The 17,525-nt window shown below is 29.7% G+C and overlaps 1 protein-coding gene across 1 annotated transcript; it reads right to left on the reverse strand.

The window, feature by feature from the left end:
* Positions 1-240: 240 nt before the first annotated feature.
* Positions 241-12,068, reverse strand: LOC113383049 (histone-lysine N-methyltransferase trithorax-like). Its single transcript, XM_026621299.1, has 12 exons — positions 11,922-12,068; positions 10,383-11,114; positions 9,959-10,217; positions 9,666-9,857; positions 9,009-9,587; positions 8,416-8,921; positions 7,911-8,232; positions 7,501-7,829; positions 1,266-7,408; positions 1,058-1,191; positions 610-785; positions 241-424 (listed from the first exon to the last, which is right to left on the reverse strand). The coding sequence occupies exons 1-12, from the start codon at positions 12,066-12,068 to the stop codon at positions 251-253; spliced, it is 9,693 nt and encodes a 3,230-aa protein (XP_026477084.1). The 3' UTR covers positions 241-250.
* Between the last annotated feature and the right edge of the window lie 5,457 nt (positions 12,069-17,525).

Here is a 17,525-nt window from a genome sequence, read left to right on the forward strand (position 1 = left end):
AAAATAAAATCACTCAACTTATCCTTAAATGTAAAATTATTTTGTATGTACATAAAATAGCAAACTAGTCATCAAACGATTCATTCATTTAACACTCCATGAATAAAATAAGTTTAAAATCAAATCAATCAAACAACTTGCATTCACACATATTCAATACATATTTTTATACATAAAGTAATACATAACAACTATGTACCTTTGCAACAGGACATATCTATGTCCATTTCCATTCCTCAATATCGTGGTACTAATTTAAATATTTGCGACATTTCCTGGAACCACAAGAGCATGGTATTTTGACGTCCTCAAAAGGAAATTTATAATCGTAAGTAAGTTCCTCGCCTTGCAATATGCGACGCAAAGCAAATATCACAATGTGCTTATGTCCTAGCACATCAATTACTTTTGAATAGCAATTAGGCTGAAAAAAATTATAAAATAAATTGAAGAACAAGAGAAAATTACTTTGAAGTGATCTAAATTTTAATTTTGTAAAATAAGCGATACTAGACCATAAACAATGTTACAAAGAAAAGTATGTGAAAAGTAAAAAATGTATTTATGGAGTTTGCAATAAAGACAAAATATTATATCTTTACAACTTACTTCACAAGAATGGTTAATAAAACGGGCTGCATTTCCTCTCATGGTAGCATCAACAACAAACTGGTCATCAATGCGAAACATGTAGCAGCCAATTCCTTTGCCATCATAATATTTCTCACGCTTATCAGTTAAAGTTGCCCTAATGACTTCTCCTGCATATTCTATTACCATTTCACCTAAAAAATGACAGTAATGTAGGGTTAGTAACATGATAAGTAATTGTTAGACTTAATGTCGTTTTAGTTTTAGTGTGTACTTGTGTTAATTTATTACTGCAATGAGTCTAACCTTGTATCCAAATAAATAAATTACAATTGTTTTATATTCACTACTAAATTCGCTACTAAAATACATTATTTATACATATCGGAAACTTGCCTTAAGGCCTAGTTTTATTTTTACTTCAATAATTAATCAATAATATTAAATATAAATTTAAATTGCATACCTAATTCAATATCGCGCCTACAGAATAAGCCCCTGCCATGAATAAGTGATCTAAATACACCCACAGATTCCTTTGATGTTTCCTTCAAATATCTGTATCTCATTGCAATTGGCAGATTAGTACTCGAGACTCGCCTAAAAATATCAAAACATTAATCAATTTTATCTCTTAAAAAGATGAATTTGAATTTTATTTTACGAATATTTACCTAACGGAAGTAATTTCATTATCAAACTGTGATGTAGGTAGCGGCCTTTGTCGGTGCTTCGATGCCAACCAACTAAACATATCATAATCAGATCTTTTTTTGAAAGCTTCACAACGAATTGCACCACTAGCATTTTCCTTTAAAATGTCTAAAGAACTTTCGTAATCGAGATCAGAACTTTGAGGTTTGTGATAACGATGTTTATATTTCGAACATTTATTTGTATCAGGTAATTGTTCTACTAAATATCTTAGAGCATTGTTGTCTAATCCTAGAATTTGGTAGCCCAATTGCGCTTTAACTGATTCTTGGGGTAATGGTGCCAAACCATACGATTTTCTTGCCTTCTGTACTGCTTCTAAAACCTTCAACCACAAATCAGAAATAGAATGCGACGTATATGTAAAACCATCTTGAGAATGAATTTCGAATATCATTTTGGGATCGTTTTCCTTTGACCTCGATATTTTGGGTTTCCTATTACGTTTAGGAGGAAGTGTGTTTGTATTCGGCGGAATAAAAATATTACTGTTATTCATTTTATAGGTCACAGACTTCTCCAAAAGTGGTTTGGGTTTTATATTTCCATTCAAAACCTTAAGAGGGTTTGTAGCGGGTTTTGATGTATCAACTTGCAAAACTTCTAATGGAGATATGTTCTTTTGAAGATCACAAGTAGAAGGTGCTTCTTTTTCTGTATGCTCTATCTGTGGTTTTATGACATCTACATTAATTTCTGTAATTTTGGGTTCTAAAATTGGTTTTTCAATTGTAGGTTCCACGTTATTAATTTTGGATTCCGTTCGTGGTGTCTGCTGGGCCTCAATACACGAGGATACTGGCTTATTGTTACTGGCATTGTCTTTTTGCAAACACGTTTGCATTGGTAAAACTCTATTCATAGGCCTTGCTGGGGTGACATTGGAGACACAACTTGACACCTGCTGAATTGGATTTACAATGTTTGTAGGAATACCTGCATGACTAGACTGTACAAACATTGTATTAGGTAATTGAATCTGATTCGAACTCAGGACTTTAGGTGCACATTGGGCGCTGCTGCTCTTTATAATAGGTTGAACTATTTGTTGAATTTGATTCTTTGCTTCATTTTGAGTACTGCGAATAGAGGGTGAACTGCATACTAGTGGCTGTCTCAGCGGCGCATTGCAATCATTATTTAACAAGGGCATAGATTTATTTTGAATGGGCTGAACCAAGTGAGTGTTGGCTTTTGTGGTTACATTATTAATATTGCTTTTGATGATTTTATTCACTGGAACTGTAACTTCTTTTTTCTTAATTGTAACAATTCTTGGTTCCACAACAGGGTTTACTACTTGAGATTTTTGCACTAATCTTGGTTGCTCTACAGCCACTTGATTTTGAGAAACAACCGGTATATTTTGCTTATTAAAATGAATTTGAGAGAATTGCATATTATTTTGTGAACACGGCACCAAATGCGACGTGTCTGAAATAATATTTTTGTTGCCAAAATGAATCTGTTGTATCAAATCTTTAGTGTTCGTTTTTTGCAGCTTATTTTCATTATCAATACTAATTTTTATAGGTTGTTGAATGTTATTTCCTGGTAATACTTTACTAACTGCTTGATTTTGTGTTTTTGGTAGTAAAATGGCAGGTACTTGTAAATTCATATTGCTCTTTGCATTATTAGTGTTGACCTGCATCGGTTTTTGTTCGAGTTGAATTGACTCATAAGCATTTAACTGTATAGGAAGATTATTTGTTTGAATGCCACTTGGTCCAGCTAAGTTATTAATGCATTCATTTCTATTTTGTTGAATATTTTGAGGCTGAATTGCCTGAATCAAGTTCTGTTGGGACTGCTGTATGATACCATCAGGTTGCATATTATTGACTACTACATAACCACTAGGAACTTCAACGATTGGTTCAATCTTGCTTGCCTGAAAGACTTGTGTAGTTGTTGCTGAAAAACTACTGTTAGAAGATAGCATACCTTGCATTGCTGTTGATACAAATTGCTGGGACTGCATAACTGTATTTTGCACAATTGTTTCTAATCCATAATACATAGGTTGACTTGTTAGATACATGCATCCATTTGCATCTGTGACCATCTCCAAAGGTGCAGGTTGTAATAACAATGATTCAGAAAGCATGCCACATTGTAAACCATTAGTCTGAGGCTGTATTATCGTGCCAAGAACTGTTGGTTGTGTTTGGGTTAATTGCATATTAGGAAGCACAGACAGACTACCGTTCGGAGCTAATGTTAATAAATTACTTTGATCAGTGTGTAACTGAAATGTCCCAGGAACTAATGGATTAGCAGTAAGGTATTGAGTAGACTGTTTAAATTCATTATCTGGATTCACTGTTATAAATTGTACATTGCTATTCTGCTGTTGTACAGCTTCAACATAAGACATAACATTTGAAGAATTAGGCAACTGCTGAACAATTATAGGATTCTGATTTTGCATTTGTTGAATTACCAAAGGCCTATTTAACTGTATTCCTTGATTAGTTATAATGGGCTTATCTGGTCGAAGTGGCCGCTTGATGTTGTTTACCTTAGGTGCAGTTTTCGTACGACCTCTGTTATTAGGAATAGGCATTCTAACTATAGCTTGACGTTTTGGAGATGTTTTTGTTGTGTGAGGTAAAATTAACTGTTTTTTCTGTGGTGATGATAACATTGGTTGATTCACTGTAAAATTCAGCATCGGCGCACTCTGTCCTATGGTGAATGGTTGTATTTGTGGCGTATTTTGCGTTAAAATTGGTTGCGAATTAGAAAATGTTATGATTTTAGGCTGAGCTGTATTTTGAGCTTGTTGTGGCAATTGATAATTCACAGTATTTTGAGTTTTCACAATCGTTGGATGATTTTGTAATTGGTTTATAGATATGTTATTCGGCAATGCATGAATAATTTGTGAGTTATTTTGTATTTGATTTTGAATTTGATTTAAATTCATAGGATACATATTTGTTGGATTTTGTTGAAATTGAGTGATATTTTGATCCTGTATAACATTTTGCTGTTGTCGTTGATTAGGATCAATTTGAATGGTTTGTGGATGAGAAAACAATTGTTTTGGTCCTTGTCCAAACTGTATATTTGCTTGTGCAGGTGTTAACACAACATTTTGTAGATTACTTCCACAATCAAAAGAAACTACAGAATTATTATTGCTGGTATTCTGTATCATGGCACCGTTGAAACTAATCTGATTGCTAAAATTTGGTAGAATTGATATGGGTGTTTGATTTTGAACATTAGGCATTTGCATTGACACATTTGAAATATTTTGCTGCTGATGATCAGACATGAATTGAGCATTTGATGAGGATAAATTTTGCATTATGACAACACCATTTTGATTTATGGTTACGGTTTCCTGTCCCTGATCTGGTGAATGAGATGGCTCTGACTCACTTTCGCTAGTAAGTGACTCACAAGAAGGTAAGTGCCTTTGAAATGAATCCTGGTTACGATAAGTACACTGGCATCTATTGCACTTTACTGGAATTTCATTTGTAATGAAATTATTCTGAAAAATGTGAGAATTTGAATTAAATTCCATTTGATGTGCAGGCGATCCATAATCACTTCCATCTAAGGTATCATCTGTTCCATCCAGTTGAGAAATTTTAATCTTTTCTAGAGCGGCTGCTTTGATATTATTAGTATTTGAAGGAAATGTTTCATTGCTTTGCTCATTATTAAATTTTATCTTATTAATTGGATCATCTTTGACAAAATCAACGTTTTCACTAATGAATTTGTTTTCATTATTTGGTTTAATAGTAATTTCAAGCTTTTTCGTTTCCTGACATGATTGTGAACTATCTACAGACAGAGAAAAAGGATTGCGATTCTGAGTGGGTTTTCTGCGTTTCAAATTTGGATTACCATCCAATTTATAATTCCATGATAAACTACAAGACCTCTGATGGACTCTATTATTGAGTGAAGTTCCTTTCTTTGTATGCGGTAAAACTTCGGATTTACTTCTTTTTAGTTCCCTACATAACTTTGAGCTCTTCGATGCAGAAAATAAATCATCAATCAAGTCAGATGTTTTATAGTCAAACCATGAATCATTCTGATTACTATCAACATCTTTTCTAACTCGACCAAAAGCGTCAAACCTATTTTCAGTATTATCTTCCCTGTCTCTCATTCCATCTCTTCCATCCATTGATACAAAATCTTCATAGTTCATTAATTTTGGAAACAAATCCAGCATTGATATACCATCTAACAAATCATCTTGGAGATCTTCATAAATCTCATCTTCAAGCTCAGGCGATAAAAGATCAGCTGTATTTTGAGGTTCTTCATCACAAATTTCTTCCTCATATCTACTGGCTGTATCAATGAGTTGATCCAAAACAATTTTAACAGATCTTTCATCAGCAACATTCAAATTTTTATTCTTCATGGAACTTTTAACAGGTGATGATTCATTTGATAGGTCAGAGTCTTCAATACATCTATGAAAGTTTTTGATTTCATTCAAGTTGCACTGGACAACAGCAACTTCTTGAGAATGATCAACAGTAAAATTTCTTTCTAGAGTATTAGACATATTTGTTTTTTTGATAAAAACTGAAGTTTTGATCGAATACTCTACAATTTTCCATGGTTCCTTAGTTGACCAAAACATGCGTGAGCAAACAAAATTTATAGGTACTATAGCATCTGACGTATCAGAAAGATGAGGCACAAACTTTCCCAAATTTTTTACATGCAATGAACCAACCCTTAACTGCACCCGATTAGCTTCTAATATCTTTTTCTTCTTTCTATCTAATTCAACATAAACAGGTCTATTTATCTCAAAATCCTTGTCATGCTGCTGGGATTTTTTATTGACATTTTCTGAAATGTGTTGAGGACAATACACTGTTTTATCATCCATAAAGGCACAACCAAAGTTTCGAGCACATGGGTAATGAAAAGTGTCACTGCAGTTTCTAGCACAACATCCAACACTCGCACCTTTCATATGACAATGCGTACAGCGTATTAACTTTCCTCTAGAAATGGCACTGTGTACATTTTGTAGAGAACCATCTATTTCTTCAAAAACTTCAGCAGACCATAAAGCACAATTTGCATGAACCCATTCATTGAGTCCACAATAGAGTAATCTGGACTCATTTGAAGGTAATCCATCTCCAGCTCCTTTACAAAGTAAACACAATCGTAAGTCTAACTGAGGTACATGATCATCATAAAAATAACTTTCTCCATCAAAGGTTATAGTATCATAGGGTACTTCTTGATCATTGAGTTCATTAGATTTTTCATTTATAATTATTTCCTTATTTTGTTCAAATTCTTCATCTGATTTATTTTCTGAACTTAATTTTGAATCACTAGTGAACCATGGGAAACTATCATGGACGATATTGTTATAAATATCATATAAATTCTCACAGTTTGTAAATTCAATTGCTTTAATCATATCCTTATTAAAATCTAGTAAAGATGAATATTCACTGCATAAAACTTTTCTTTTTATATCTAAAAGTGATGGAGCTTGATTTTTTAAATCAAATCCACAACAACAAGCATTTGTTGAATATGATTTATTCAGTTCACCTTTTGTAATTTCACATTCTGCATTATCTTGTTTATAAGTTTCAGTAAACTCAATACTTGAAATAGCATTTTGTAATTCCAAATCCATAGCACTTGGCGCTTCATTGCTTTTACATTCATTTTCTTTATCAGCATCTGGTGAATTGTTTCCAATGGTGGATATAGAATATTCAGACAATTTCTCATTGCATTTGATTAAATCTTCATTAGAAGATTCAGAATGTTTTATTGAATGGAACTTTATATTTTTTGCAGATATTATGGGTTGACATGAGCATATGCTTTTTTTGCGAGGACTCCATTTTAGCAAAGCACAAGCATCACGGTTTTTACTCAGAGCACGAAGAATTGTTTGAAAACCATTTTTTAATTCCATATCAATAGCATCTCTCCAACAAGAATTTGTGCCCACAAAACATTTCCTGCAAACAAATTCTATAGATTCAGGTAAAATGCTAAGCAGCTGATATTTTTCATCGCTCAGACCCTCACAGTGTGCATGAATCCATCGTTTACACTCTCCACATTCCATCATCTGTGAAAAAGTCAATTCCAATGTTTACTTAGATTTTATAAAATTAATTATTAAGCAATTTAAAACGGAAATTATTTATATTTTTAACTGACCTTTGTATTAAAATCATTGTCTTCATAACACTTCTGACACAAAGGACAAAAACTGCCTTTTTGTCGCAATTTGAAGCAGCCAGAACATAATGGCATATTACCAACATACTTGGCAACTGATGCACTACCACAACTTTTGCATTTCAAACATGGTGGACAAATCCATGGTCTGTCTGAACTATAAGACTGTTTGTTACTTTTAGATTTGACACATTTTGAATGATATGATCGATGGCACTTGCGACAATTTAATTTACTTCCAGAGACTTGACTGCATACTTGACACACTGTACAACGTGGGCACAACCAATTGAAACGCCAAACATTGTCTGCAAATTTAATTTTAACTTTAATTCATAAGAAAAAATTATACTAATAATTTATTATCTATCATAAATATATTATCTTACTTTGGTGTGGTGATAAACTGTTGATACTGCAATCTAACATACTTGTCTCCATCAATTCAGTGCCATTGGAACTTCCATAATAAAAATTAACAATATTGTCTTCAACGCAATATCGATGATAAGGCTGACAACAGCATACACAGTAAATCATTTTGTCATCTCCAGTACCTGAAGCACCACACAGAAAACAAATTGACATGACACTGAGAAAATCTGATCCAATGAGCCCGAAACCAGCACGATTCACTTCTACAGGATCATAATTTTCCCAAAAATCAACAGATATTGGATTCAGTAGTTGGCTGGCTATTTTCTTTGCAGACTGGAAAGGAAAATACAATACAATAAAATATATATAATTTATAAAATGCAGTTTTGCAAATATTTAAGTTAATAAATAAATGATTGAATAATTATAAAAAAATATTTCAGAATTGTATGCATATAAATTAATATTTCACAAAACACTGTAAGTATCAAAATTAAATAAAAAATAAATCCTTACATTATAGTAAGATACTGAATTTATATTTCTTATGGCCTTTCTAGAAATAGTAGTGATGTCTGGTTCTATAGATTTTTTATCAACTATTTTCTTCTCTGTAACAATTTTATCAATTGTGCTGCACACAGCTTCACTGTCTGCACTGACAATACTTTGACTATCATTAGCAGAATCAGTTATTTGTTCTGCAAAATTACTTTCTTCAGGAATATCCACTATTTTATTTTTATCAACACTTGGCAAAGGAGATGACTGCAATTTATCATCAGTTTTCAATTCTGCATTTTCCAACCCAGTGCCACCTTTATCAATAGTTTTTTCTGGTAATATATCAATAGGTGTTAATATTTCAGGTGCTTTATTAGGTTCTGATATCTTCTCATCTGATATGCCAATAATTGTTTCAGGTGTATCAGGTGTTTCTGGTTCACCATCATTTGAGAATGTGGCTAAAGGTTGACCCAAAACAATTGATGCAGACCTACAAACATGTTTGACCCGTGGACCTGTAATAAACATAAAAGATTTGTTATCAATAAATGCGATATAATCCATCAGATACTTAGACCTTAAATAAATAAAATTATATAAACCTTTCAAATCTATTCTTTGCCGTTTTGCAGTATCAATGGTAGTAGAAGCTGCAGGTTTTACTTCTGTTATAACCTCTGTTTTTTTACGCACCCTCACATTAATATTTCTTCTCTTATTTTCTATAGTTTTTTCTTCTTCACAAATTTCAGAACTGTTTTCAGTTTTCTCAGGATCTGGCAATTTGGTTGTGTCGTTAATATCTTTTATCACAGGAGGAAAAATATCAGAATCTTTTTGTTCTACAAGTTCTTGTGACCACTTTGGTGCACTTTTATTCGTAGAATCAAATATTTTCTGATTATTGTTTTCTTGTTCCAAATTTGGCAAGCACAACTTTGGAGGAAATAATTTAGAGGTTGGAGGATTGTTTTCTATTTCTAATTTAGGCAAATTTTGCATAGCTGCATCTCTCATATTTTGAGGTAAACAAGTTATTAATTTTGATTGAATTGTTGGTTGTATTTCAAAACATCGAAGACACATTTTTAACCAGCAAGCCGGACATCGGGCTTTGTAAGCACATCTTGTAAGTAATTTCCATTGTGGACTTCTCACTATTGGGGGTACATGGCAGAGACCTAATTGGGAAAAAGGAATTAAATTTTAAAAAAGCACTTTGAAAAATTACAAAAGATTACGATCAAATAAAATCTTACCATCTCCTTTGTGACATTGAAGTATCACTGGATCTGTTTTTAAAAAAGTAACTGTTTGTTTTCTCACCATTTTTGATATAAACTTTCTACATGATTCACAAGAGTAAATACCAAATTTTCGAGCTTGCTTTGCAAAACGATAATAGCGAACGGCTCCACAAACACCACATGTTATTGTTGCAGGTGGACTTACTAAAACGATAAATGCTTAGCAATAGAATTTACAACTATAAAATAAGTAATTTTAAATCACTACAGTTTATCTTATTGTTACTAACTAAAGTCCATTTTACCTGTATTATTTAATGATATGCTTGATGAAAATGGACCATCATTTCCTACAGGAATCGTGTCTTGTAGTTGCAGCCGAGCTTTTCTCAAAATATTTTTTCCAAGTGAGGTGACAGCTTTTAGGGGTGCCTGATTCAAGACAGTTTTAGGCTCCAATTCACCATTAGAATATGCATCTTCATCATCGGATGATTCCACTTGAGAATCAGAACTACTTCCCTGGTCAGATGTATTGTCATTTTCAGCTGATTCTAATACAGGCTGTAATGAATTGAACGTAATTTAGATCATCTTATTTATAAAATTTTATTAAAGCAAGATCTAATTTCTAGCTGAGAATAATGAAAATCACTTCAAAAAAACTTTCTCATTTAACAACTCTTGAAACAATTGTGGAAAGAAAGTAACATATTTTTATTAACTCACCAATTTCTTTGAGAACATCAATTTATCAACATTAGGCCGCAACGAATGCCACAAAAACCTACTACTAGAAATTTCTGAATTATTGTTAATTGCAAATTCTTCAATAGAATCATTAGATGATGGATTATCACAGTCGTCACCAGCTTCATCATTCAGTAGCGGCAAGCGTGGCTTTTTTATAAAAATTTTAGTATCACTATCTTCTACATCTTCAGTCTCTATAAATCTCTTATTTGGTTTAATAACACGAGATGAATGTGCACTTCGGATAGGCAGTGCAAAGCCACCAACTGCTCCACAAAATTCTTTATCTTTTGTATCTTCAAACTGTTTTTTCTGATTGAATAATGGATTGCTGTTCAAACCAAATTTACTACTGATGTCACTTAATTTCGATGGCTTTACGATTCCTTCACTTTTATAGATTGAAGAACTCTTTTTGATTATAGAAATCAAAGGAGCGTTATGATTATTAAAAGGTTTTTTCTTCTTATTACCAACACTATCACTATATGATTCAAGCACTCTGCGAAAAGTAACAGACTTTTTAATTTTTTTATTCAAAGTATTTTCATCTTTGTCGTCTTTTGTTTGTTGGTTTTTTATTCTAATACTGGATTTTGATTCCTGTCTACTTTCCTTCTGCATATTTTGTGTTTTAATTTCATCATTACATTCAGGTGTAGGAGAATTTACATGTAGAGGAGATTCTGGATCGATTGAATGAACATCCTAAAAAATAACATTAATATCAATAACATAAATCAATACATAACTTATTATATGCAAATATAAGAATCGAATATTTTGTCAAAGCAGTAGTCAACTTTGAAACGAAATCAACTATATTACATAAATTGTTATAAAGTTTCAAAACATTTTTTGCAGGTGTGTACAAAATATATGCCTATAAAATGATAATTAAATTAATTGTGGCAATAAAAATGTTCTTTTCAAAATATTATAAATCGAACCATTTAGATAAACAATGAACCAATGAACTTTTTGAATTGTAGTTAGATTTTTGACTTTTCTGCATTATCAAACTTTATATCAGACTGTAAATTACACAAGGCCTTACTTATATATGTTAAATGTATCTAAATACGATAAAAATAGAGAAAAATGTTGAATCTTATTAATAATATCAAATAAACTATGATTATCTTATTTTAAAATGTTCATATATAAATACATACTATTCATTTTTTGAATTGTATGTAAATAAACAAGAAGTTCATATAAAGTAAAATTTAAAACCAGAATATGATCGAATTTAATAGATTAAAAGTAATATTTAGCAATAATAGTAAAGCTTTCAACTTTACAAATATATAGAGAAACGCTTAAAAATGATTTGTATGTCATGAAGTGTCAAAGTGTTTACAAATATTTCCATTATCCCCATTCTCTCAATATTTATATGAAAAATTGAAATTTGCATATGTACATCATTTAATATCGATTTTTAATATTATTATGAAAGTATATCAACAACCGTTGAATCTCTACCAAGTACACAAACACAATGAACTTTACCTGATCGCTAAATGTTTTGTGCAAAACAGAAAGTTTGTCGTTTGTAATGGACACATCTCCTTCACAAATCACTTCACCGGTCAATACACTGATATATTTCTTATTCTGAGATTTCGATGGTTTTCCAGGAAATTTCGATTTGCCCATTTTGTTAGAATTGTAATGATATTAAACAGAAATGTTGTGCTTGATCTTTCCATTGGATTAATAGTATTAGTTTATGGGTGATCACTGATCGGTGCGTACTTCATGAACGTTCCGTTTCGGGTCCGTTCGCTGACTGCCGGCTGCAAAACAAGCGCGCGAGTCGCGAAGGACCAGATTCTAAATGGCTGCAAACTCCGAGGAATGTTTGGTGACCGCCAAATGGCTCTACAATTTTAATCTATAATTATAATATATTACAATTCGGATTTTTTTTTTGAATATAATAATCGAATAATTTAAAATAATTACAAATTGAAAATTGTAACCGGTAAATATAATATTTTATACCGGTATATATAACATTTTATTATATAATATAATATTTCGTATATATATATACATATATATATATATATATACGAAATATTATATTATAAATATTATAAATATTATATTATTTGAGTAGTCTTGAATTTGATGTTGATAGAATATATATCATTTGAGTTTAAAAGTCAGGCGTTACATCAATAAAAATCCATACGTTTCGGCTAGCATCTTAGCCTTCATTCACTGGCAATCAATATAACTATAAAAATTAGAACTAAATAAATAACATGTAAGAATGTTCATGGAAAAAACAACAACAATAATAATAAATACACTTACAATTTAGCATCCTAATATGAAAACATTATATACATTGTGCACATACTCATACCATGGATTATTAATGTTTTTATATGATATATTAGGATACAAAACTGTGTTTTAATTATTATTAATATTATTATTGTTTTTCCATGAAAGTTCTTTTATTTAATATAATATTTTAATTTATAATTATTTTTACAAAAAATAAGATTATTTGCAAAATCGATATTTATAGAGATGATTTTACAAACACCGTCTTTCATTCCATAAATTTAACAAAAACACATTAACAAAGTAAAAAATACAAAAAATATTCAACTACTTAAACACAAAAAACACAAAAAATTAGCCGGTAAAACAAATTCAGAATTTTTTGACGATAAATATACAACCATACACACCTATAACTCAAAGTATTATTATTAATTAAAATTTTTAGTGAATTCTTTTTAATTTTAAATAACAAAATATGTATAAATGTATTATTTTGTTTTCAACATATCATGAAAAAGGAGTCATCCCATATTCTCAAAAGTCAGAAAATATTTATAATTGTAAAATTATATTAATAATGTTTTTGAAACAAAGAAGGCACTTATGTAGTTAAAAAAAATAAAATAGTTATTGTAATTCATTAAAATAAAATAAAAAGGCATAAACTTGATAAGTTCATATTAGTAAATCTTAAATGTATAATTATATTGGAATATGTAAAATTTAAAAAAGCGTAACTATGCATCGTGAATTTAGATCAGAATTTATTATTTTGTTATTTTAAACTTTTGAAAAACATTTACAAAAATAAAGCTTCGTTGGATAATTGCAATTATTTAATAGAGACATAAACTTAAAACGTTGACATATTTTGAATCTTAAATATAAATTTAGAATAGAATATATAAAATTTATAAAAAATATAACTGTGCATCCATAGATAAAAGAAGAGTATCATATATTCAGATGAGAATTTATTATTTTATCTTTAGTATTGTATGTTATTATTTATCAATATTACTAGATGTTAATTATTTAACAGTTGTAATAATTATTGAAGTTAAAAAAAAATCTTTAGTTATAATATTTCAATTCCAATTTCTTTAAATATAATGAACTAAAAAATTATAATAATTAAACATTAAGCTTTAAAATGCTAAAAAATGATTGTCAAATTATTTTCAATAAATTCTTTTTAAATTTAAATAATAACTTTTAACAAAACCATTTCCAGATAAGATAATAAATTTTTAATAAATAATAAATGTTGTTTTTCTCGCGACCCTTATGTAGAGAACCCCTATACTGATCGACAATACAAAACGCCATACAGAATCTAGCTCCGTGTACAAAACGCAAGGCCATTACGTAAAAAAGTAGACATAATTTCTACAAATATATGAGCCCGTTCGTTTGTACCTGCTAACTGGTATTAGTTTCATTTTAATATAATACAGAGGCATTAGTACAATATAAACACGAATATTCCAAACGAATTAATAACTAAATCACACATTTTCGTAACCGTTCGAATTTTGTGCTTAATCGCCTTAAAGCTCGCAACCAACGAGGCTTGTTTTGTTGTTACATTACATATTGCGATAAAGATATAATTTGCAATGGGGTGTGTTTTTACTTAGGAATAAAGAGGGTTTGAAATGAGTCATAAAAATGTGCATATATTAATCGGGAAATTGCGTGTGAATAAAAAGCGTAAACTTTGCGCCGTAAAGACACCACCGGCGATATGTCCATTAAAAGGGCATTTTATGGACTCTATATAAAATGCAACAACCGTTCTGAGTGCAATTTATTTTTATATTTATGCATAGTTTCAAAGAAAATCATTTTTAATTAATTATAATAGAAATAATAATAAAATATATCATAATGGGATATGTCTATCATAATGGACATTAAAAGAGCACTTTATGGACTCTATTTATGGACAACAACCCCCCTGAATGCGATTTTTTGGATATTTATTTTTATATTTATGCATAGTTTCAAAGAAAATCATTTTTAATTAATTATAATAAAAATAATAACAAAATATATCATAATGGGATATCATAAAGGTCTATCATAATGGACATTAAAAGAGCACTTTATGGACTCTATGAAAAAACAACAACCGTCCTGAATGCGATTTTCTGGATATTTATTTTTATGTTTATGCATAGTTTCAAAGAAAATAATTTTTAATTAATCATATTAAAAATAATAATAAAATATATAATAATATTACTAATATAAGACAATCAGGGCATTTTATGGACTTTTATGTTCATTAAAAGGGCATTTTATGGACTCTATATAATAACAATAACAGTCGCGAATACAAATTACCGAATATTTATAATTAGATTTGTTTAAAAGTAATTTATTTTAAAATCATTGTAGATAATAATATTCAAATATGAGCAAATTATCGATAGGTTCATTAAAAATGGGCTTATATGGACTCCATTTTAAAAACAGTAACCGTGAATATGAATATTTGTATATTATATGTGCAATATTTGGATATTTATATTTGTATTTATGCATAGTATCAAAATAATATACTTTTAATTAATTATAAATAATAATGATAATATATAAAAATATATTTCAAATATAAATCGCCAGCGTCCATGGAAGGGCATTTTATGGACTCTATTGTAAAAAAAATAAACCACGAATGTAAATATTAGGATTTATGCCTAATTCCAAAGTAACTCATTTTCAATTAATTATAAATATTAATAACAAGAATATAAGCAACATTATATATTATAATATTTTAATATAAGACCACCAGAGTTATGTTCATTAAAAGGGGATAATATAGATCTATTTTATAAAAACAAACCGTGAATGTGCATATTAGGATTTATGCAAAGTAATTAATTATAAATGATAATCACAATAATATATACTATTATATTTCAAATGTAATACCACTAGCAATAAGGGATGATTTGAACTTTATTTAAAAAGAAACCGTGAATGTACATTTTCTCTAATCTAATTATTATTTTCAATTATTTGTTTTGTATTTTCACAATTATTTTTTCTAAAAATAGATCAAATAATTATATTTAATCATCTTTGAGAAATATAGAGAACTAATGAACAACACGAATCATTATTTGCGATTGTTCAGGCGTAATAATACTCTACAAGATAGCCGTATTTATCTCTCATATTACTAAAAGAAATTGTTCCATTTTACTTATAAAAGAATTATAAGAAAGCTCACAGAAAGATTTTATTTTTCGATTCGCTACATGAATTTTCTTCACCGATTAACTACTCTGCAATATTGATATTTTGGATTAGAATTGGCTAAGATTAGTGTACTTCAATCCATTTGCTGAGAAACAGGTTTCAGGTACCGTTTCGATTTAAGAATACATTAGAAATATGGATACTGACAGGTTCAGATTAAGTGATACTTTAATATTAAACGCCACCCAATTCGATTAGTTATGATACTTAAATTTATTTAGTATATGCATCAGTACTAATAAAAATTATTGGTGTCTTGGTGAGAATCATAGGAAGAGTGAGTAACAGAATTTTTCTATCTTTTTTTTATAAAGTTTTAAAATTGTAGAGTAATAGTATGAGTAATACGAGGAGTCAAAGTAGTCAATAAAAAACTTTTTTAACTATTTTTTTCAACTTTCGAAGTAACGATCATTATCAAACAATAATCAGCACGATTCCTAACTAATATCTTTGGAACAGTATTTGAATTTTTGAAATAGGTTCAAGATTTTCGACTAAAGACTTCCAAATAAACCGCTTAATGTGAGTTACAATAAATAGCTTTTAATTTTTTCATACTATTTTTCAATTTGGGTATCACACGATTCAGAATGACTTGACCTATGTTATAATGCCAATAAAATATAAAATTAGCATATCAGTTTCTTTGGCAAAAACAAACTTCTTTTTTAGGAAGTCAATCATTTCGACTATTCTATCTATTCATGACTGTATTAGATATTTGGAAACTAGATTCTATTACCATACAAGACCTAATCAAATAGATCTTGTTTTCATAAAGAATTTGAAAATAGACCCATTCAACGCATTGTTCTCTACCTATTGACCCAATTTACATATCATGTTTGTGATGTGTAAAAACAAATTACTACCAGCATTGTGCCAATATACTTATATTTAACAATTTATTTCTAACGATTAAAATTCAATTAGGTGTAAGTGGCATTTAAGCCCAAAAAAGTCCAATAAGCGTGTATATTAATCGACATGATAAGAATAGAGATTTATCAACTTTTACAATTGTGGCGATAAATTTTAACGAATTTTTATAATTAAAGCGCTTATCGTAGGCCTATAACACCTAGGATATTCAACAGGACTATGCTCTCTAACATCATACATTGAAATCGCAAAAAAATGAACAATTAATTACGAATAATTAACTAATGAAGAAGTCCTGAACAAATCAGATTTTCTAGCGATAACTAGACTTCACCTTCGCAAAGTTGAATATTTCTTATAATTATCTTATTTCAGTAAATTTTGATAATCGGCAGGTGTAAATGACCACCGTATTTTTCTATATAAGTGTAATAATTATGCAAAAATTTTACATAATATTTTTTGACGAATCAGAATTCATGATATACCACATGAAGATGGAATGAATATGAATGAGATGTTAAAAGAATTTTTTCAAATACAGTATTAAATAACGGAAACTGTTAACCAGTTTGTTGTTATGTAATATTATCTATTCATTAATTCATACATGCAAATCAAAACTGTTTTTTTACTAGATGAAGCTTGTGCTTT

This window comes from Ctenocephalides felis, unplaced genomic scaffold, assembly GCF_003426905.1.
Source record: "Ctenocephalides felis isolate EL2017-DRISC unplaced genomic scaffold, ASM342690v1 CF-g0.4_SCAFFOLD_03570, whole genome shotgun sequence".
Taxonomy (NCBI): Eukaryota; Metazoa; Arthropoda; class Insecta; order Siphonaptera; family Pulicidae; genus Ctenocephalides; species Ctenocephalides felis.

Excerpts from the sequence above, each read along its gene's own strand:
- LOC113383049 (XM_026621299.1), bottom strand. The coding sequence starts at position 12,068 with ATGGGCAAATCGAAATTTCCTGGAAAACCATCGAAATCTCAGAATAAG. Across the intron at positions 11,115-11,921 it reads ACAAAACATTTAGCGATCAG|GATGTTCATTCAATCGATCC; the intron begins GTAAAGTTCATT and ends GTTATTTTTTAG. Across the intron at positions 1,192-1,265 it reads AATGAAATTACTTCCGTTAG|GCGAGTCTCGAGTACTAATC; the intron begins GTAAATATTCGT and ends TGATATTTTTAG.